Genomic DNA, 20,548 nt, shown 5'->3' on the forward strand with positions numbered 1-20,548 from the left:
ACCGTAGTTGTGTGGCCTCAGCTCGCCCCACGTCCGTGTCTGGAGGGAACTCCCCGCACACGTACCTCCGGCACCGAGTGGCAACGGGCGCTTGGACAGAAACGTCTGCAGCCTCACCGTAAGCCCATTTTCGGAAGCAGTGTTCTCCTAAAAGGCAAGTGCATCACTGGAATCAAGCAGGGGCTTCCCTGAATCCCCAGGGGCCCAGAGCATCAAATGTACAGAGGTGTTCAGGTCTCTGTGAGAGGCCGGGGGCAGCTGGGCTGCTCTAGGGGCTGGGCTGCTTCTCTGCACTCCCTCATGTCCGATCTCTGTCTCATGGACTTTCTGTTCCTTCTTTGAGAAGGAATAGCTAGCTGTCCACGTCACAGAATCGGTTAAATTGCACTGAAAAAACACAGGCCAGGCCAGGCCAGACTGACATACCTACCATACATATGGGAATCAATACTTGGGCCTCTGGTCAACTCTGGTCTTACCAGTTCGGAACCAGCGAGCCGAGCAGGGCGAGGGCGAGGGGCATGGCTACGTAGCTCTGGCAGCTCCCGGGGTGGGGGGTGCCCGCCCCCCAGAAGCCCACCTTCTTGGCCTTGCTGATGATGTAGCTGGTCCAGATCCAGTTGCGCTTTAGGTGCCCGTAGAAACTGGAATCGAGCCCAGCGGCTCCCAGCCCATCTCCGGGGATTGAGCCTTCATCCACAACCTCACGGCTCCCCCTGAGAGGCGGGAAGTAAACAGAAAGAGAGCCCCTCTTGGGAACTGAAAAGAGAGCCTGTGACATGGGCGAGGGTATTTTTTTCTAACTAACTTTTACCTTTTTTGGTAATACTCAAGAGAAACAAAGCACCTGTCCAACCCCCAAGTATTGATGTAAAATTTCCAATTTTTAAATTTTGCTTTTTTTTTTTTTTTTTGAACAATATGGCCCATGGCCATCGATTGGTGCCTCTGCGCCACAGCCTGGAGCACTCCTGGCCTGACACGTGAGGCCGGGCACGGAGGGGCTGGAGCCCTAACCCTAACCGTGGCCCTGCACTTGGGGACGCGGTGTGGGGGCAGGCACGCACGTGGTATACTCCATCATGGCACACTTGCGCTCCAGGTTGTGCTTGTCGATGGCGCTCTCCTGCTCCTTCCGCAGACTGCCCTCCTCATCAACGCCCTGATCCTGGGCGTTGCTCTTCCTGACACGTGGGTAGCGCACCACACCTAGGAAACGAAACACAAGCCTCCCTGACGATGGTGCGCTGCTGCGGCTTTGGTCGGCTACAACTCGCGGCCGCGGGGCAAGAGCAAGTCCCTTCCTGTGACTCCGCTCCCCGACCAGGGGATGGGCTCTGAAACCAGTGGAACCTCTTGGCACAAATGCATTATCATCGATGTCAGAGGGTTCGATACCAGTGGGTGAACCCGAGTGAAGGATTTGTACTCTGGCTGACCTCCGCTCAGCAGGGAAGGTAAGTCGGCAACAGAACCCAACAGGGGTGGGGGATCAGGAGCAGAGGAGCCCTGAGGCTTCCTTCCTCGCGGGAAGCCTGTGGAGCTCCCGGGTGCCAGCACAGAGGGAGCAGTAAGCAAAAATGACGCACTTGGCAGTGGCTGTGGGGTCAGGATCAGCAGGGATCTGGACAGATAGAGCTCAGTGCGGTGTCAGTTTCCCTGGGCCCAGTGGGGGCCGGGAGGCAGCCAGATGTCTCCTGTGTGCCCGAGACGTGCATTAACATAGCTCAGAAATCACGTGCTGTTAATCCACAATAAAGAAGACCGCGGTTCTTGCAGGAAAATACAAACTACTACACTAAATTGTTGCTTGAGTCAGGCAAAGGAAGGTTATGGTGATTTGCAGGGTACCAACGACAGTCTTCTAACACACTTGACGGCAGACCTGGGTCTGGGTCGGGGCGAAGGGCCAGTGGCAAGAGCCCATGCCCTGCGCCTCTCAGCCAGTGTTTACATGACATTGTGTTCAAGCTTGGCTTCACCCACAAGGTGGTGGTGCTGGTATTGCCAGCTTAGAAACGGAGAGGCAAACCTCAGAGAGGGCTTCAGGGGGGCCCAAGGTCATGCACTTGAATGGCCGGTTGAACCTAGGGGGACTTAAGGCCGTGCTTCTCCCACGTACCACCCAGCTGTGTGTTCGAAACGCAGACGTAGGTCGTCCCCACATCTGCTGAATCCAAAGCTCTGGACGGGGCCCAGGAATCTGCATTTCAGCTGGCTCCCCAGGAGCTTCCAGTGCACACCCCTGCTCAGTGAGCCCCTGCTCTAAAGGACGCTCACATCCTACTGTATGCTGCATTTCCGTCAGTCCTCGGGGCAGAACCTCCTCGAATGTTTGTTGAACGAAGGGACAATCGATGCCTGATTAATGGACTCTAAGCCTCCCCCATTTCTGCTCATGAACACTAAAAAGGATAGAAATTCACCAATTGTCAAGACTCAACAACTCTGGTGCAAATAACATACTGGTTCACAAATTTTTATCTGGGTATAAAATGCAGAGGAATTAGGGTACTCTAAAAACCTGAAATGGTAAAAGCCTAGCTCACTGAATGCCAGAGACTCCATGAAGCACACAGTTCTAAAATCTGTCTGGACCCATTACATTAAAGGCTCTAAATACAGGGGCTCATTACCCTGCCGGCACTAAACAATTCTACAAAATAAATGTGGGACTCCTGCTTTGCAAAAAGCAGAGTGCAGTATTGATCTTCTGGCTCTGTGACAGGAGCAAGGGAAGAGGGCTCCTCTCCCAGGTGCAGACCGGACGTGACATCCCTTCCTCCTCACAGAAGTGGCAAGAAGACACCGGATGGAATCTGGCTTAGAGGACAGAGCGCTGATCTATGGCCTCCACATACCCTCCATCTAGTCAATCAACATTTATGTGATGTCGACTGTGTACCAGGCACTCTGAGACACCAGGGGATGGAAGCCAAATTTCCTGGGCCCAAGGAATCCCCAGAAGGAAATCAGAAGACAGCATAAAGGTCCTGGAAAGGCTTTCTCGAAGAGGCAATGCTTGACGCAGGCGTGGCCACTGCCAGGTGGACACAGGGCAGGGGACATTCCAGGAACAGGAAGAAGATGCAAGCGAAGGTCTTACCCCAAAGCCAACTCAACCGCCCCGCTGGCCAAATCTGCTTAGTTCTTCCTCCAAAATATCTCCCCCGCCGAAGATCAAACAAAACAGAACCAAAGAACAAAGAAACCACCAACCCCCCCCAAAATCAAAAACCAAAACCCCCAAAACAAGCTGCCCCCCTTCTTCACGGTCACCAGAGGACAGCTCTCTCTTGGATAAGAGTCAGAGCCCTGCTTCTGCTCTTGGCCCCTCAGTCCATTCTCCACCCAGCAGGCAGGGCGAACTTCTCCCCACTCTTAGGAGAAAGCCTGTACCAAGTCCTGCAAGGCCCCCAGCGTCTGACTCTCCCCCCACTGCTTCTCCAATGGCAGCTGCCACTCTCCCCCCAACACACCAGCCTCTTCTGTTTCTCCAACAACACACTTGCTGTGCCCGTGCCCATGGGGCTCTTCCCCAGCTCTGGGCTTGGCTGGCTCGGCCGCAGCCTCTAGAGCTCCACTCAAACACCCCCCCTTCAGAAAGGCTGCTCCTGACCATCCCAGCAGAACGCCTTCCACGCACGCCCCTGTATACTTCCTCCACAGCACGGGCCTCACTCCGGATCTGGAGCGAAGGCAGGGACAGGTGTGTCCTTGCTCACGGGCAGACCCAGGAGATGACAAACACAAGGCGTTCGACAAACACCTACCGAATGTGCGAGTGAATACAGACCAAGCAGGGTGGCCTGGGTGAAATGGGTGTAGGGGTCTGGGAGCCCCCCATTCAAAGCCCACCGCCCTCCTTTCTAAGGGAGCCCCAAGGACAGACACTCCAGGTCTCTGGCGAGCAGTCTGAAAACAGCAGCCATGTCTACCGTCTTCTTGCCCGAAACCCCCATGATCGCACAGAAGGAGGGGGAGCGGAGGGATCCCGCCCAGACAGACGGTACCTAAAGGGGTGTTGAGACAGACGCACTGCAGATCAAACCAGTAGTTTTCCACATCCTGCATGGAGTTCAGGACGTACAGACGCCTTTCGAAGGACCGGCTGCTGCGGGCCAGGTTGTAATGTGGGTCACAGATGGTGGTGTCAACGATGACTGCGTTCTTCTTCAAGAAAATGAAGACCTAGAGACACGCGGACAGGGCGAAGAAAGAACCTCAGAACCACCGTCAGGTCAGCTGTCTGGAAACTGCTCAGCTATCAGGACCCCATTCGTTCGGGCATAAGAGACGCTACCTGGTCTTTGTCCTGAAACTTCTCCGTGGGGCCGAACTGCAGCAGACCCATGTGGCACAGCCTCTGGAGGTTCTCCACCACAGAAAAAATGTAACGCCTGGAAAACAGAGGGGAGGGGCGGGTTCTAGTCACCGCACACTCAGCTGTGGTCAGGGGGTCTGCGTCTGGGCTGAGGATGTGACTCGCTCGTGGCTCCCCCTTCTACTTCATGGGACCTGGAGGACTGGCCTTGGGCCTGCCCTGTGCGGAGCCCCAGATCCTGCCCCTTAATCACACCCAGCCAGGGCAATGGAGCACTGATCCTACAACGGGCCTTGATTTAGGAAGTATAAGCAGCAAAAGGGAAAAACCACCCCAATACTTGCAGTCTTCATCAGCAGCCTTTACTTGTAAAAGAACCTTGAAATTCAGTAATAAAATTTATCAGCCTACACCTCATTTGCCCGTGCTTTATCCACAAGGCTCACAGGGCCACCGAATTAACGAGAACCCCGTGTCTTCGCGACCTGGCAGGCAGAACTCTTTCTTCTTCCTGGTGAGTGACCATTCAGAGCCCTCACTTCAGGGAGCCTGCCGGGACCCTTGGCCAGTCCATGTCCGTTCTAGGAACCTCACCTCTTGTACAGCAGCTGCTGCCGGACGGGCCTGGGCAGAAAGCGGATCAGCGTGTGTTTCTTCAGAGGGTCGTTCAGAAACTCCTCAAGGTCGTCTACCTAAGAGGTCATTTTCAGGATCAGCTCACCCTCAGGGCCAGGGTCAATTGCAAGAATCATGAAACACACGCACCACTCCTTTCTGGGCAGCAGTCTCTCTGAACCCATTTTCTCCTTTTTTTGTATCTACCAAATTTCTAAAAACATACTTCATTCTTACAACATAATTGTCTTTCAATCTAGCTGATTGATCTAACTATAAGAACAAGTCTTTGAAGTATTTCCCTTGACCCACTAGGCAATCATCCATCTATCCAGTCATTTATCTATCTACCTCTATCCACCCATCCTGTCTTCCTCCCTCCCTATCTACCCATCCAATCATCCATCTTTCCTTCCATCCACCCACCCATCCATCTCTCTCTCCATCATCTCCAGCATTTCCAACTCTTCCTTCCTTCCTTCTTTCTTTCCACCCACCCATCCACCCAACCATCTACCCTTCCTTCCTTCCTTCCTTCCTTCCTTCCTTCCTTCCTTCCTTCCTTCCTTCCCCTCACTCCTTTCCCATCCATCCATCCATCCATCCATCCATCCATCCCATCTATCTGTCCTTCCATCTTTCCCTCCCTCCCTCCATCCATACATCCATACAACTGCAAGTCTGGAAGTACTTTCCCTTAACTGGGTGAATGTAGGTTCTCTGGCCTAGAGCTGAGGGATGAGCCCCCACAACAGCCCCGGGAGTCATCTGTACCTTGTAGCTGACTTGTACAATCTGAACAAAGATGGAGAGGGGCAGGCAGAGGAGAATGTCACTGACGAGAGCCCAGCCAAAGCCAAAGTCCTTGTGGACTGGGATGGGAGGGACGTAGCGTTTCCATGAGGCTTCATCCACATACACTAGAAGAGAATCAGAGTCGGTGTTGCAGGCAGGGTCCCAGTCACGATGGTGACGTGACATCATCCCAGCAGGTCCTGATTCCCCCTCACCACAAACTTGGGCAAAACCCTACTTGTCAGGCAAGAGGCCCACGGGTTCAGGAAGTCAGGATTATGACTCTATTTTGATCAGGGCACCGTGGGGATTCAGCCAGTTTAGATGATAAGGAGGAAGCACCATGACTCCCTCTGGATGCTACTTGGTGTGCCCGCCTTGGGAGCTCCTCACCTTTCTCCGTGGGGAGCTCCACTTCGGTCTCCAGGAATATTCCATCTTGGTTGTCCTTGGCTGGGGCATTAGAGGAGGCCTCCAGGCCACTTCTGGAGGAGGGCGGGACTCCCATCCTGCTTGGGTCCTGCCTTAACACTCTTCTTGTAGTGCCGAGGCTCGGCCTGTCCGCCAGGTAGCTGGTGGGGTGCCCGTAGATTAGGTACCACAGAAACATGTGTATTGCCCGCAGACGAGGCATTTTGGGCAGAAACCCCAGAGAGCGGCCAAGTCCTGGAACTGAGGCAAGAGAGCGGGGAGGGCAATGCTTGAGAACTCCCAGATTCACTTCAGATCAATTCGCTCAAAAACCACTGAGTGCCACTATGTCCACATGCCAGGGAGACAGCAAATGTCTTTACTCTCATGGAACTTACTTTTCAGGGAAAGAGCACAAATAACAAGATACTTAGAATCATGTATCAGAAAACAAAGTGAGGAAGGGGAGGAGGGCTGTAATTCCACAAGTGAAGACCTCAAGGTGGCGGGGGTACACAGGCACCTGGGGACATGCACCCCGGGACAAAGGCGAGGTGCCAGAGATGCACGTGCGCCCGGCATGTTTGGTGGAGGGCCAGGAGACCGCAGTGATGGGGTGCAGCAAGGGAGGAGGGTGAAGCAGGTAAGCCAGAGTGTGACGGAGAAGGGCCCCCTGTGCAAAATATCCCCGAATCTAGGTTCTTTGAAAGCATCCTGCTTCTTTGTTGACACAAAGTATTCCTTTGCTTTCCCCAGGGAGAGAAGACAGGTGAGGGAGCAGGGAGCCACAGGAGCAGGGGAGCGAGGGCGCGCGGCCAGGAGCCCCTCCCCCACCACCACGCCCACTGGAGGAACACCTCATTGTCTTCTGACTGCGCAAGCTCAGGCGCCTCTCAGCTGCACCTGCTCCTGCCTGGGGCCCTCCCTCAGGCTGCACTTCCTAAGCAGGAAGAGTGAAGGCAGGCCACGTTGCTGTGACTGGGGGTGCAGAGAGGGAGGTCACACAAACGGCCTTTTCTGTGCCCTGCCCAGTCACCTCTGTCCTCCCCCGCTACTGTGCATGCTTATGACCAGGAGAGGAGTGAAGCCCGTTGGCCATTGGCACTTGCCCCGCATGCGTTCATGTTGGAGAGGCCTGGTGGGGGCTCAGGGCGGAGGCAATCCCGTCAGAGAACAGACTGGGAAAATCATACGAACGTTCAAACTCCACAGTGACTATAAGTACCAGAAGGGTTATGAGATCAGGAGAGACACAGGTTTTCGGTGGCTTAGAGAATGTTCCAGCCCGAGCATACGGAGAAGAAATTCATCTCTGTGACTATGTTAGGATCTAGCATGGTTTCCTCTGAGCCTTCTGACAGCCTTTCGAGGTATGCTGGGCAAGAACCACGCCCACTGTGCAGATGGGGGAACTGAGGCTCACAGAGGTCACGGGACCAGCCCCACATGACCCAGCCAGCGATTCAGACCTGCTTCTTCGGACTACAGCCCAGAGCTAGAACGCAGAATGGCAAGTGACTCAGCCATCACCATGCAGACAACCAATGACGCAATCCAGACACTGACGGGGAACTGCTTTTTTACCTACAACAGGGTTGTAATTTTTCAGCTGGGTGATGCCCATTTTCTCATCGGTTTTCTTCACCCGTCCGCTTTCTGGTTTCGAGGAAGCATTCAGCTGAGAGTCTCCTGATCCGCTTGGACCCTCTTTTCCTTGACTTTCTTCTTCAACTTCTTGAGGCACTGGAGGCTGGGGCACTTTAACCCTGCAGTTCAAATGCAACAGCATGTTGGGAGAACAAGAACTGGGAGGAAGGACAGGGTCTGCCCTCAGGAATCACATGAAGCCACTTGGCCCTGGAGTTACAACCTCACCTGCTTGTCGGAACCAAGCAGATGATGTGAATGAATAGTGTGTCAGGTCACTAGACATTTGGGGGTGACAGGGGCTGTGGTGACCTGCAGAGGGCACCCCATCTACAGGGCAGCTGCTGTAAGAAAGGCAGCCCAATGTGCTGGGTCCTATGACACTTTCTGAAATGCCAGAGATCTGGGGCACCTGGGAGGCCAAGTGTCCAACTCGTGACTTCGGCTCAGGTCATGATCTCAGAGTCGTGAGATGGAGCCCCACGTCAGGCCCCATGCTCAGTGGACAGTCTGCTGGAGATTCTCGCTCTCCTTCTCCCTCTACCCCCTACACCTGCTCACTCTCTCTCTAAAAATAAATAAATAAATCTTTAAAAAAAAAAAAAAAAAAGAAGTACCAGAGATCAGGAATGGATGTGAAATCCATCAGCAACTGGTTCGAAGTACATAAGCCAAGGTCTGCAATCCACATGGAGCCCTGTGCCCGCCCACTGGTCACCTCCAGTTTAAACCCAGCTAAGAATTTTCTCCCACCCGAGTGTTCTCAGTCCATGAGATGGATGCTACGAACAAAATTAGAGAAAGCCTCAGAAAGGCAACTAGACTCATTTTGAGCCATTAGGAGACTGAGTGAGCTTCACACTTCACAGGGCCCATGATTCGGGGCGCTCTGTCGACACCACTGGGCAGAGTAGCATGAAGAACGTCAGGACTTTTTTTTCCCCTTAAAAGTCCAGAATTTGGGGGGTCTGGGTGGCTCAGTCAGTGAAGCGTCTGCCTTTGGCTCAGGTCATGATCCCGGCGTCCTAGGATCGAGTCCTGAATCAAGCTCCCTGCTCAGTTGGGAGCCTGCTTCTCCCTCTCCCTCTACTGCTCCCCCAGCTTGTGCTTGGTCTCTCTCTCAAATAAATAAAATCTTAAAGAAAAAAAAAAAAATCCAGAAATTGCTCCCAAAGCAGTGAATGCACCGATCTCGCGTGAGTACAGATAAAGGGTGCGCGTGCAAACTGCTGCGGGCGGGGACACACGGAGCCAGGCGGCTTCCCCGTGGGGCGCCACCACTTGCCTGTTTGCTGTGCTGGAATTGGAGATCCGGAAGCGGACCTGTTCGATGGCGCTTCTCACCAGCGGGTCATTCTGGTCCATGGACGGGTGCACGACCAGATCCACCTGCGGAGCGAGAGGCCGGAGTGTCCCAGAGGGGCAGGGGAGGGGCTGAGGGAGACCTAGTTCTACATCTGGCTTCCTGAACGGTGGGTGCCACGCTGCCCACTCCTGTCTTCATTAACATTTCCAAGAGATATCTGAGACCGAAGCGAAAGGTGTTGCTCAACGATTTGCCATTACAATTTCTGGCATCAAAATCCCTGGAGTGAGTGAGCCAGAAAGCTCTGCCGTTGGAAACGAGCTGCTCGGCTCAGGTGAGGAACGTGTGCCCTGGAAACAGAGTGGCGTGCCCTGCGGGCCCCTGGCTAGGCTGTCCCGGCCCTTGGCCTCCGCCGCCACCCGGTGGCCCGCTCCTGACGCCCCACTGTAGCTATCGGAGAGTTCCCACAGTTGCTCGTGAGTCCTGAGGGCTTCCATCTGGAAAAGGTAAGCAGCTTTGATCAAGTTCCCCTGCTGACAGTGCCATTGTGGGGCTCCTGCCAGGCGCACGTCTAAGCCAACTGGCAGAGGGTTCCGAGCTGCTTGTTACTCTACCTCTTCCAAGGTCCTGAAGCCGAACAGTTAGGGTGGCCACCATGTTGTGCGCGTTATCTGGGGTGACAAAGGGAAACCGCTTGGTGGAGGTGAGCAGAGGGGTGCGAGGGTGGTGGCTAGGCCATAGATGGCAGGCCTCACAGTGACGGCCCCTGGAGAGCCAGGCTTGTCTTCTGTCTCTGCCGCTGCCAGGACAGAGCGAGGTAAGGTTTTCTAAACGGGTGACTCTGGCCAGCAGGCCTCATGCCGAGAATGGCCCAAGGGGCGAGGCGGATCACTGGGAATGGGCAGTACTGCCCGGATGGGGACCAGCTTCTCATCTGTGAAATGGGGACCCTTCCCTGATGCCCTGCCAACTTTCTAGGGATTTTGTGAGGCTCCAATGAGATGCGGTTAGGCAACATCTTGGAGTACTTGAAAGCATTGCCATTTCCCCACTGTTCACAGCTGAATGGCCACTGCCCAAAGGCCCAGTGGGCAGGGCAGGACACAGAAGCAAAGGCCAAAGCAGATGCTGCCCCCCGGCAGCTCCAGTCAACATACCTTCAGGGGATCAGCACGCGCTCTGCGCACCGGACCCGGCGCCGGTGAGCTCCTTAAGCTCATTCTGGAGGCCGATCACAGTAGTGCCGCCCTCCCCAGCTGGACACACGGGCTCCTGGGACAGCAGTGTCAGTGGTGCCGTGTGGCAGGAGGCCCGGTACTGGCGCCTTCACGTTTGAGGACGTGGAATCCTTGGTGCTTATGCGTGGCCGTCTGTCCCCCTCCCCCCGCCCCCGCTGCCCGCCCCATACCGCTTGGTGGACACTAGGCCAAACAGGAGCTGGACACACAGCGGATCCCTGGGCTACTCCTAGACTGGGGGAGAGTTTCTTCCGCTCATCCCTGTTCTGAGAAGGCTGCCCGCCCCCCGAAGAAATAGCTGCTCTGTGAAGATGAACAGGAATCCAAGGGGCTCTGCCGAGGAATGGGGGCTTTTGTCCTTCGATGAGAGAGGTCAGCACAAGGACCCCCTGCCTGCTCCAGAGGAGGAGGGGCAGGCTGGTGGTGGGGTAGGGGGGAGACAGGAGAAGGGCAAGGTCAAGGGGACTCAACAGCAGATAGAAAAACTGATGAGAACTGCCAAGCTAGAAGGGCAGAAACGGTGGAAGTCATTTCTCATGCTGCTCCGTGTTTTTCAAACTTCAACTGTCTCCAAATAAGATAAAGTAAAAAAGCAGAAATGACCTTGCCAGCTTATTAAGGAATAAACCACATCAAAGCACAGCTTTCTTAAGGCAGAGATCGACAACGCAGACGGAAAAGAAGGGTCAGACAATTACTAGTGCCTGTCCCTGCAGCCCCTTCCCGCTGGTCCCCGGGCCCGGTGGGGCTGTCTCCAGTGACTCTGACCCTGAAAACTGCAGGCCTCAGAGCACGCGCAGAGCTGCTGAGCTCCAGCTGCTAAGGGAACGGCCCCCACCCTTACATTTTACAGAAACAGATAAACTGAAGACCGAAGAGCCACGTGCACCCTCATATAATGCCCAAAGCTTGCGTGCTGAGTCACCACCATCACTTCCTCGGGGACATTTCCTCGCATCTCCGTGGAAACTGATCTTGGTGCCCTAGCCTACACCTTCCACCTGCTGAACGTGGCTGAATCTGTGCCAGTGCTGCTCTGCTGAACTCTGAGGTGTCCTACTGGCCTTCCTGTCACTCAGAGCGGGCCTGGGTGCCGCCCCAGCCTCTACAGAAAGCTGGCGCGGCCCCTGCTCCCCAGATGAGGAGGCCTGATGGGAAATGGAGTTACTGGCTGCGAAGGAACAAGTGAAATCGGAAGAGGATGAGAGGAGCCCAACAAGAAAACCTCCAGCAGCGTGAGGCTGGCGCGGTGGGCGGCGGGGGAGCCAAGCGTACCTTCTTCTTGATGCCGTCCTGAATAACCGTAGTCCGGTACAGTCTCAGGAGACCCTCCTCAGACAGGTTGCGCACCAAGCGGACGATGGACTTCTTACAGCACTTGGTAGACACGCCTTCTTGCTTCTCCTGATCCATGATCATTTTCTGAATCCTGGGGTGTCACAAAATACAAAGTTAATATTCCCAATACTCTCACCGTGGACGGCTTTTTCAACCCAGGCTGAGAGCTGCCAAGCTGTATCCAGTGGAAACCGGGGGAGAGTTAGGAGAGGGGGGCTTGCCATTGAAAGGCTGACTTCTGGAGACTTCTGTCTTAGCGATAAATGAGGTAGCTGAAGACAGGCTGCCACTCCCAGCAGCTTCACACTCTACGCCCTTCCCCGGGAACTAACGGGAGCATGATTCCTGATGACGACAGTGGGGATGCTGAGTGCCACGATGGGATCTGTCTTCACCCCGTCTCTGTGCGAATTTAACTCCCAGACACAGGATGGTCCAGTGTTCTGCTGTCGACACTCAGGTCGGCAGCTCTGATTCCTCCCCTCGTGCATCCGTCTAGATCTTACCGAGTCACCGCGGTGATGTTTCCAGATCACGGATCATGGAATGGCAGGGCCAGAAGGACAACAGGAATGCCCAGCCAAACCCCTCATGGCACAGATGAGGGGATGGAAGCAGCGCTGTCTGCACGCGGTCTCTCCAGCCCCTAGTTAGTGAACTAGGATGCAGCTGCTGGACCAAGGGCAAGGCTCCTTCTAATGGAGCGGCTCTGACGCTGGGTGCCTCGGAAGCCGCCCAGGAAGGGGTGGTGATGGTGGGCTGGAAGGACCCCACCAAGTGCAGATCCTCTACGTGCACAGAGCCACCCCAGACACACAAGTTTGACCTGCACATCTTTGTTTTTGATCTCGTATCAGACAATGGCTCCCCGCAGAACTAGGAACAGTTTATAAGCTGATGCTCTTATCTGCCTAAGCTTCTTCTCCAAGGAAAGAGAGGGGCCCTGCACCTTCCCCAACTCCACTTCTCGCTCACTCACTCTCTGCCCGTCTAGGGGTTCGAGGCCCCTCAACGTCTACACTTTCCGAATCGCTGGAACAAGTGCGAAATCCTTTCTACCACTCAGGGGTGCCATGAGAATCTACGTAGCGGCAGAAGACTCAGAAGCCCCTCGCTCATTTCTGTGGCTTGTGATAGCCAGCTGGCCTGAGATCTCCTGTTAGTGCAAGACAGACAGACAGACAGACAAGACGGCTCCTTACGTGAACAAGCTCTCGATTAAGCGCAGGTTGGTGACGGCTTCTATGATCAGGTTCCTGCGTTTGAGTAGTCGGTAAGTTTCGTGGGGTTTGTCTTGGCCTGGCCCGTGCTTCCCTGTCTTCTGGGAACTGCCACTCTCCTAGAACAGGGACCAAGGAAGAACACAACAGGTTCAGTAAGGTTAGGGGGCCAGACACCAACCCCGCGGGGGCGCTTTGCCTCTTGAGGGAATTTCTACACCCACATTTCAAGAAGGAAAGTCAAGAGGGCTGGGTCTCACTGGGAATATCGGGCAGAAGCAGCGGTGGGCTTCTCGGTTCACGCAGTTGTCCCTTGGTTTGTTAGGGTGTGTGCCAAATGAAAGACAAAGGGAGAAGAAGAGAGCTGTGTGCTCTCTCTCTCCTGTTTCTGCCAAAATGCCCACAGTTCTCTTCATGGCTCCTGTCTTCTAAGAGCTTCCGTGAACTCATTCTACCTGCCCTTGGATCAGATCTGTTAAAGCCCTCGAGTGTCCCCTGAAGGGAAGGGAAATCCTGACTCCAACTTGCAGATCACTCGGCACAAATGAGCACCCCACAGTGGCCCAGGGCTTCCTGCGCTGGGTGCCCTCCTCACTTGGAGTGGTGCTTTCAGGGGAATGAGAACCAGCTCGAGGACGCTGCTCGCTGCTGGTGTCAGAAAAGCCAGCCCCAGATCACTTCCCCGCTGAGGGCTGGGGCTTTGGGAGAAGCACAGTTCTTTCCTGAAGGGGGACCAGCTCAAAAGGGTTTAAGATTCAAGAAGGGGCCCAGGAGAAAGACCTTTGTGCTCTCCCGCACTAGAGCAGACATTCTGGAGGGGAGCCGTGTGAGTAAATCGACCACCTGCCGGGGCGGGGGAGTGGGCTGCTGGTGAGCAAGGTGGAGACACGCTCTGCCAACGGCCCTCGAGATACGGCGTTCTCGCCGTCTTCTCAGCACGATGCAGAGAGGACAGCATTCTGGTGTTACTTTGGGAACAAATTTCTAAGAGGAAGAGAAAGAGCTGAGCCAGACAAAGGAATTCTAGGACCTGGAGGGAGCATGCATGCTCCTGGAGACACGTGAGCCTGATCAGAAGGTGCCAAGGGGGTGAGGGGTGAGCGACGCAGACAGACCCTCGGAAACCTGCTGGGATCCACCTGCTGGTAGGCCCAGCTTCAGTGAGACACAGTCCCAACCGGGACTTGAGAACTTCCGGCATCCAAAGACGAGGAGAGGGTTGAAAGTTTCTGGAAAAATCCACAGAGAACCTCTGCACTCCGCGCCCCAATGCTTCTGCTGTAGGGTGGTACCAAAAGCCCAGGCCTCCACACCAGCAAGGGAGAAGCAAGGGGGGAGCTCCACACACACAGGTTCTCGTCCCCACTTTGCAGCCACCAAGCAGGCAAGTCGCTCACTCCCCCGGGGCCTCCCCGGTCTCGTCCCGGCCCAGAGCCGACATCAATCTCAAAGGGGTGCTGTGAGGCCTCCACAAAAGAGCAGAACAGCATGTAAAGCTGCCCCGATCCCAGCTGTGCCCTGCGTGGGTTGCCTCGTCCTGACGCTGTGCTTTGGAAGCGCAGGACACGCCACCGGCGGTTTCTGAGGCACATTCAAGTGACAAAGGACAGCATAAGGTGAACTGAATCACATCATGAGAGCAGCGCTCCTGTGTCAATTGCCTTTTTCATCCTTCTAATTATGCTGATGAAAAGCATTTGATGCTATTGTGTCTTTAACGCTGTGACACCCAACAGTATCTGGCCAGAAAGTACTGAACAGTTTTGGTTTTCTTTTATCTATTTTATAATTACTTTCATCTTATGGCAAATGACACTGGCCCTTCACCTAAGGCAGGGCTTCTCGGCGTTGGCACTGCTGACATCTGGGCGGGATAATTCCCTCCTGTGGGCTGTCCTGGCACATTCTAGGAGATCAAGCAGCACCCCAGCCTCCGCCTACCAGATGCCGGTGGCCCCGCTCCCCCAGCCGTGACCAGCAGAAAGGCCTCGTCCAGACATGCCAGATGTCCCCTGGGAGGCTACACTGGCCGAGAGTGGGAAGAACCGCTAATCTAAACAAATTTTCCTCCCAAAATAAAATTAAGTAAAAGGAGTAAGTTGTTGGAAATGAAAAGACTGTGTAAACAACAGTGCCGGCTTTCTGGCTAGGCAGAAAGGTGCTCCGACACAGAGCACTCAGACTCCGTGTTCTTACTATTACTGATTTTGTTGTTGTTGTTGCTGTGACTGTTATGCACAGATCTGAGAAGACCAAGGTCCACCTGCCCCGGCGCCTGTCGGAGAAAAGGCGCTCCCCACCGTGAGCACTCACCTTTGGGTTTTCCAGCCTGACTTCTTCGATCACGGTGATGTCACCGCTGCTGCTCTTCATGCAGTGGGAGCCGAAGGACACGCCGGGGTCTGAGGAGGTGCTGCTGTCCTGCAGGCTGTCCCTGCCCGCAGAGCTCTGGCTGGCTTTCTCCTCAGCCGCTCCTAGCGAGGAAGGCGGCTGCTTCTTCGGTGGGTGGGGGTTTACGACTTTCCAGCCGCCTGCAGTGGAGGGGCGGGAGGAGCAGGACTGAACTGCGGCCCCATCGAGGAACAGAAAGAAGGGCACTTACGCTCGGCAGCCAGACCAGCCCCATGCAGGCCCAGGATTCCACGTGGTTGGCTGGGGGACTCGGGTACAGGACCAAGTGAGCAGTGTGGGTGCCCCTCCCCGCCCCACTACCCTGCTTAGCTGGACACCAGACCTGCAAACTTGTCGTGGGCTCCACCCTGCACACATTTAGAAAAGCTCTAACTAAACTAAAAACTTGAGGGCTCCTCAAATGGCTGGAGGGAAGGGGACGGAGGAAGGTGACTGGATCCCATCCCTTTACTAGTAAAACACAACAGAACAAACTGAACGTTGGCCAAGGAGAACTGACTTGTAAGCAGCCAGGAGATACACCACATGACCATCTCCCCCAAACTTAGGATTATGTGATCATGTGACACCAACAGGTCCCCAGTTAGGACAGCACCAAGGAGATCCTCAGGTGTCTGCTAAACTGAACAGGCTGTTTTCTGAAGATCCCCAGAGCCAGGCAGGGTCGGCAGCAGCTCAGATGGGAGGGCACACATGCCCCCCCAGGCTGGCCCGCCCTCCCCCCAACCCTGAGGGCACCCTACCCTTCGCTGAGGTGGAGTGATGAGGCTGGGCCCCGAGACTGGCATTCAAACAGGCCTTCCCGTCACTCTGGGATACTCTGCCTCTCCTCTTGCTGCTGCCCTCCTCCTCGCTGTCTGACTCGGAGAGGAAGGTGTCCTCCCCTTCTGGCACGAGTGACTCCTCCTGCACCGAGGCCAGGCTCACTGTGGTCAGCAGCTGGCTCCGGGCCTTCTCCCTTTTGTACTGCCGGCTCAGATCGCTCTCTTCTGCAAACACGCAGGAGATGTACTTGGTGGTCCGCTGACGCCCTTCGTCTTCCATGAAGCCCTGGAGGGGATAGGAGACGTGTTCCATCACATTCGGAGGGCGCAACAACACTCAGGCATGCGGGTGAGCGGTGGGCTGTGGGGGCTGCTTCCTGATCTCTCCTGCACCTCCTGTCACTGCCCAGGCCCCACGTCGGCCCCACTGACGTTCCCTGTCTCCCTGTCTGCTCCTCTCTCAGGTGCTGCTTCCACAGGCCTATTGGAGATGGTTTTCCACACTGCAATCCTGATGTGTCTGCTCTACCGGACCGTGAGCTCCTTGAGGGCAGGGGTCTAACTTGGCCCGCCCCACCTCCCCAGCGCCCTGCGCAGGACTGGGCCCACAGGAAAAGGTTAGTGAGCAGTGAGTGTTAGCTACACAGGATTCAAGGGTTCAGAAACGTCACGGACTGGAGGTCACCAGCGCCATGGGGCCCCTGCCTTGGGGATGGAGGATGAGGTCATCACCAACCCGCACTCATTCTTTGAACATGGGAAAAGGGGGTCTCCTGGGCCCTTAATGGCAGGAAGAGCAACATCTTCTATATGCCAAGCTCATGCCAAGGCACACGCCAAGCGCTCTGCAATCATTAGCTGGACTGTGATCCTGCCTTCCAGCAAAATGGTGAAAATGTTGGCAAGAAGAGAGGGAAAGACAGGGCTGGAACGCAGGCATGAATTCCAAAAGGGGACCAGCAGACACGTATGGAAGCCCAACCTGCTGTCCCCAGGAGCTAGGCAAGTGACGAGAGAGGAAGAAGCCGGAGTGGGGGCCAGGGCCCCTGGACAGTGCACCTGCTTTGACTAAAGGGGCTGTGGGAGGTTAGCCAGCTTCCTGGGAGTCCCTACACGGCTGTGCCCCCACGTGGCTACATCTCCTGCTGACTTTTCAGGGCTGAAGACTCATTCCATTTTGAAAAAGTGAAAACCAACAAAAACCAGTGTGTGTGTGGGGGAACATGGCATGACTGAGGGCAGCCACCTGCAGCGGAGACCGGCTGAGACAGCCCTGGGCTATCACGCACAGCCAGACAATGAAGCGTGCGCATGACTCGTGATGTTACCTTGACAACCTTGAATCTCTGAAGAAGGCGACACAGCATTCTTGCTTCCAGCTTTCCCACGTTCATAGCGACTCGGATTTCGGCTTGGGAAATTCCTTTCGTGCCTCTGCGCTCAACTGTGGGGAACGGTATAATGCATAAGCCGCGGCCTCGGCGAAGGAGCCCTCCCGCCCAAGGCCAAGGCCGCTCCCGCCACCCTCGGGAAGCACCGACTCGTCAATGTGGGGAAACCAACACGCAGGATAAAGTCTACGTCTCCTCTCTCTCCCTCCCCTTCCAAGAACCTCTAAACACTCCTTCCAAAAGCTAATAAGCTTCGGTGCTGCCTCCTCCCCGTCAGAACAGTAAAGGGCAAGTGACCAGCTCCGCATGTGCTCAGCTCCGGGTGACAGCGCTTTTGCCCAGCAGCTGAGCTTGCTCCTTCATGAGGACTTTTCCAGATATAGGAAACATTCTTTTTTTTTTTGATATTTTTAATTAAGAACTTTTTTCATTTCCCTGGCTTTCTGGGCAGACTCAAAGGCGTCCCGAACAGCGATGGCAGCCGTGTCCTGTAACAGCCACCCACCAGCAGGCTGGAGGGGGTGGGTAGAGTGCCATCGGGCCTGTGGTAAGCAAGTGGCTGACTGTGGTCTATCATCCACTCCGTCGACTTTGTCCACTCCTGCCCTGCTACATGCTGTCACTGTCTGTGCCTCGAAGAAGCCCTTTGAAGTTACTCAGTGGCTCTGGGGCTGGAACTCCAGGACGGAGCCTGGTGGGCGTGGGGGCAGGGGTGGTAGGAGCCCCCTCCTCCAGTAAAGTGCACGAACCATGGGGCAGGCTTTGCAGCAAAGCTCTGTGTTCCAAAATAGTCCCCCCTTTATTTCCTGCTGCAGTGCACACTTAGGCTGCCAGGTACAAGCCGCCTGGATAAAGGAGGGCTTGCATCATTGTACTTGCACAAAAATGAACATCAGAATGAAAGGGAGCGTCTGGGTGGCTCAGTTGGTTGAGCGTCGGACTCTTATTTCGGCTCAGGTCATGATCTCAGGGTTGTGAGATCGAGCCCCATATTGGGCTCCCTCTCCCTCTGCGTCTTCTCCCCTGACCCAACCAAGCAAACACTCACGCTCTCAAAAAAAGAATCGGAAGAGGGGACTAGGATGTGTCACCATACTGAACTAACAACATGCTCAAAGTAGGCATGAGAGGGTTAAGGGCAGCTTTTCCCAAACTGTGTCCTGAGGAATGCATTTGGAATGATATTAAGAGTTGATAAGAAATGCCAAAAAGACCCTCAAAAAAAGCTGGGTTGATTTACTGGTGTGGCTTCATACCAGCTGCTGACTCGCGTCCTGTGGTCACCACACCTCATCTTCTGTCCTCCCCACGGGGACCCGCGGCCACCCCATTGACGGCTCTGAGTCACCGCTGTCTTACGTGAATTCTAGGGGCTTTAGGGAAAGGGCAAGGAGTGGGGAGAGATGATTTCCTCCCCTCAGCACTAGACTCCGGGCCTATAGTAAGTCGAGACTGATTTCAGAAGATGGGAGGTGGCTCTCGAATCTTTTGCATTGTCGTATTCATAGCTCAGTTTTTGAGCTTCTCCCACAGAGAAGGCCCTGCATCGATGTTCTGACTCTGCTCCTCACTCAGTCCCCCTTACGCGCTGGGGTGCGTATCACCCCCAGTGTACAGATGTGGGAACGGAGGCTCAGGGATCTTGCTACCGTCCTACAGAGCCACTATTCACACTCAGATCCGACCCAAAGCCTGAGCCTTCCAGGGAACCACGGGGCTCCCTGCTGCCTCCCACTCTCCACCACACAGCCCTCTCCTTTGCCACGGGGGAAACGCATCTCTGGACCTGCAGCGCACAGGAGACACATGCCAGCAGGCGCGCGCACGAGACCTACTGAGTTCGTAGGTCTGCGTGAGCATGTCCCGCTCGTACACGATGTCCACCGGGGGTACGGCCTTGGAGATAACCTCCTCGTCGTCGTCGTCGTCCTGGTCATGGTCGTCCTCGACCTTCCGTTTAAATTCCTTCAGCAGCCTGAGGCAGCGCACCATGACGTCCGTCCCTAGGATCGCAACGTGGCATGTTTTCCAGCAATGAACAGAGCACTGCTGGGGGGTGGGGGGCAGGGGGTAGGGGGCACAGCTGAGACAGAGACCCAGGGAAAGGATCGAGTTCAGAATACTGAAAACGGCATGTCCTGGGGCACGAGACCTGAACGTGTCCTCCATAGAACCGTTTTGTGTTCCGTATAATTAGTAAACAAGGAAATGCAAATGAGAGGAATAATGAGGCGCTGTGTCAGTCCTACTAAACAAACAGCAGCCTTCTCCTGCTCGAGACAAGCTCTGCGGCAGGAGGAAGTGGGCCTATCTGTCCACACCGGCTCCCCAGCACCCAGCACGGTGCCCCGCACACGAGCAGTATTGCCAAAAGGGTGAAAGCCATTGCTCCCCTTTTAAGGGGAAACCCACTGCCAGTAAGTTGCGGTGGCAGCATAAATGGTTCTAGAACCTTCTGAGGGCATTGCTGGAAGGCTTTCACCAATGATGCCAAGAGTGGGAATTTATTCCAAGAAAACTCCACAAGGAGGCAAAAGCTGCCAGCCTGAAGAGGTCCACACAGCACTCTGCGCTAGCTTTCCGGAACCACACAAACAATGAGGGACTGAGCGGTGGGGCACGGACAAGCCATTGATCTGTGGGCTAGCGTGACCCTTCAGACACGACTGTGCCCACACCCAACCCATGCAAGCACCTTGTGAGAAGAGTAACAAGCTTGGGCCATGGCTGTACCAAGAGAAAAGCTGCAAGGGAGAGCAAAAACATGTCAACGCTTTACTAGTGCAAACTCACTCGTGTGATCCTGACAATCCCAGGGGGCATTTTACAGACGGGGAAACTGAGGTACAGAGGATGACATGACTTGCCCAAGCTCTCTGGAGCTCCTAAGTGACAAAGGGGCAAAGGTACTTGGGTGGGGTCACAGGTTTCCACTGCAGAAGAAATGATCCCGCACTAAGAGGTCCTAGGACAGAGGAGTGTGATGGCAGAATAAGGGCCCCGCAAGGACAGCCACGCCCTGCTACCTGGAACCTGCAAATACATTACCCTCTGTGGCAAGAGGGACTCATGGGCAGGCACGAGTTA

General features: G+C 55.0%; 1 protein-coding gene across 3 annotated transcripts in view; it reads right to left on the reverse strand.

Moving 5' to 3' along the window:
• GTF3C1 (general transcription factor IIIC subunit 1) overlaps positions 1 to 20,548 on the reverse strand; it is a 72,149-nt gene that overhangs the window by 22,264 nt on the left and 29,337 nt on the right. For 2 of the 3 annotated variants that reach the window (XM_044390092.3, XM_044390093.3), the window contains 16 exons: positions 19,297 to 19,464; positions 17,399 to 17,514; positions 16,050 to 16,356; positions 15,208 to 15,425; positions 12,877 to 13,013; positions 11,612 to 11,765; positions 9,078 to 9,181; positions 7,730 to 7,911; positions 6,128 to 6,406; positions 5,714 to 5,859; positions 4,919 to 5,016; positions 4,304 to 4,400; positions 4,014 to 4,191; positions 1,068 to 1,209; positions 581 to 716; positions 3 to 147 (listed from right to left, as the gene is read on the reverse strand). In XM_044390092.3, coding sequence (XP_044246027.1) covers positions 3 to 147; positions 581 to 716; positions 1,068 to 1,209; positions 4,014 to 4,191; positions 4,304 to 4,400; positions 4,919 to 5,016; positions 5,714 to 5,859; positions 6,128 to 6,406; positions 7,730 to 7,911; positions 9,078 to 9,181; positions 11,612 to 11,765; positions 12,877 to 13,013; positions 15,208 to 15,425; positions 16,050 to 16,356; positions 17,399 to 17,514; positions 19,297 to 19,464 — 2,607 coding nt within the window. The remainder of the gene's footprint in view (positions 1 to 2; positions 148 to 580; positions 717 to 1,067; positions 1,210 to 4,013; positions 4,192 to 4,303; positions 4,401 to 4,918; positions 5,017 to 5,713; positions 5,860 to 6,127; positions 6,407 to 7,729; positions 7,912 to 9,077; positions 9,182 to 11,611; positions 11,766 to 12,876; positions 13,014 to 15,207; positions 15,426 to 16,049; positions 16,357 to 17,398; positions 17,515 to 19,296; positions 19,465 to 20,548) is intronic. The other variant, XM_026515658.4, reaches the window with a different exon arrangement.

This window comes from Ursus arctos, unplaced genomic scaffold, assembly GCF_023065955.2.
Source record: "Ursus arctos isolate Adak ecotype North America unplaced genomic scaffold, UrsArc2.0 scaffold_2, whole genome shotgun sequence".
Taxonomy (NCBI): Eukaryota; Metazoa; Chordata; class Mammalia; order Carnivora; family Ursidae; genus Ursus; species Ursus arctos.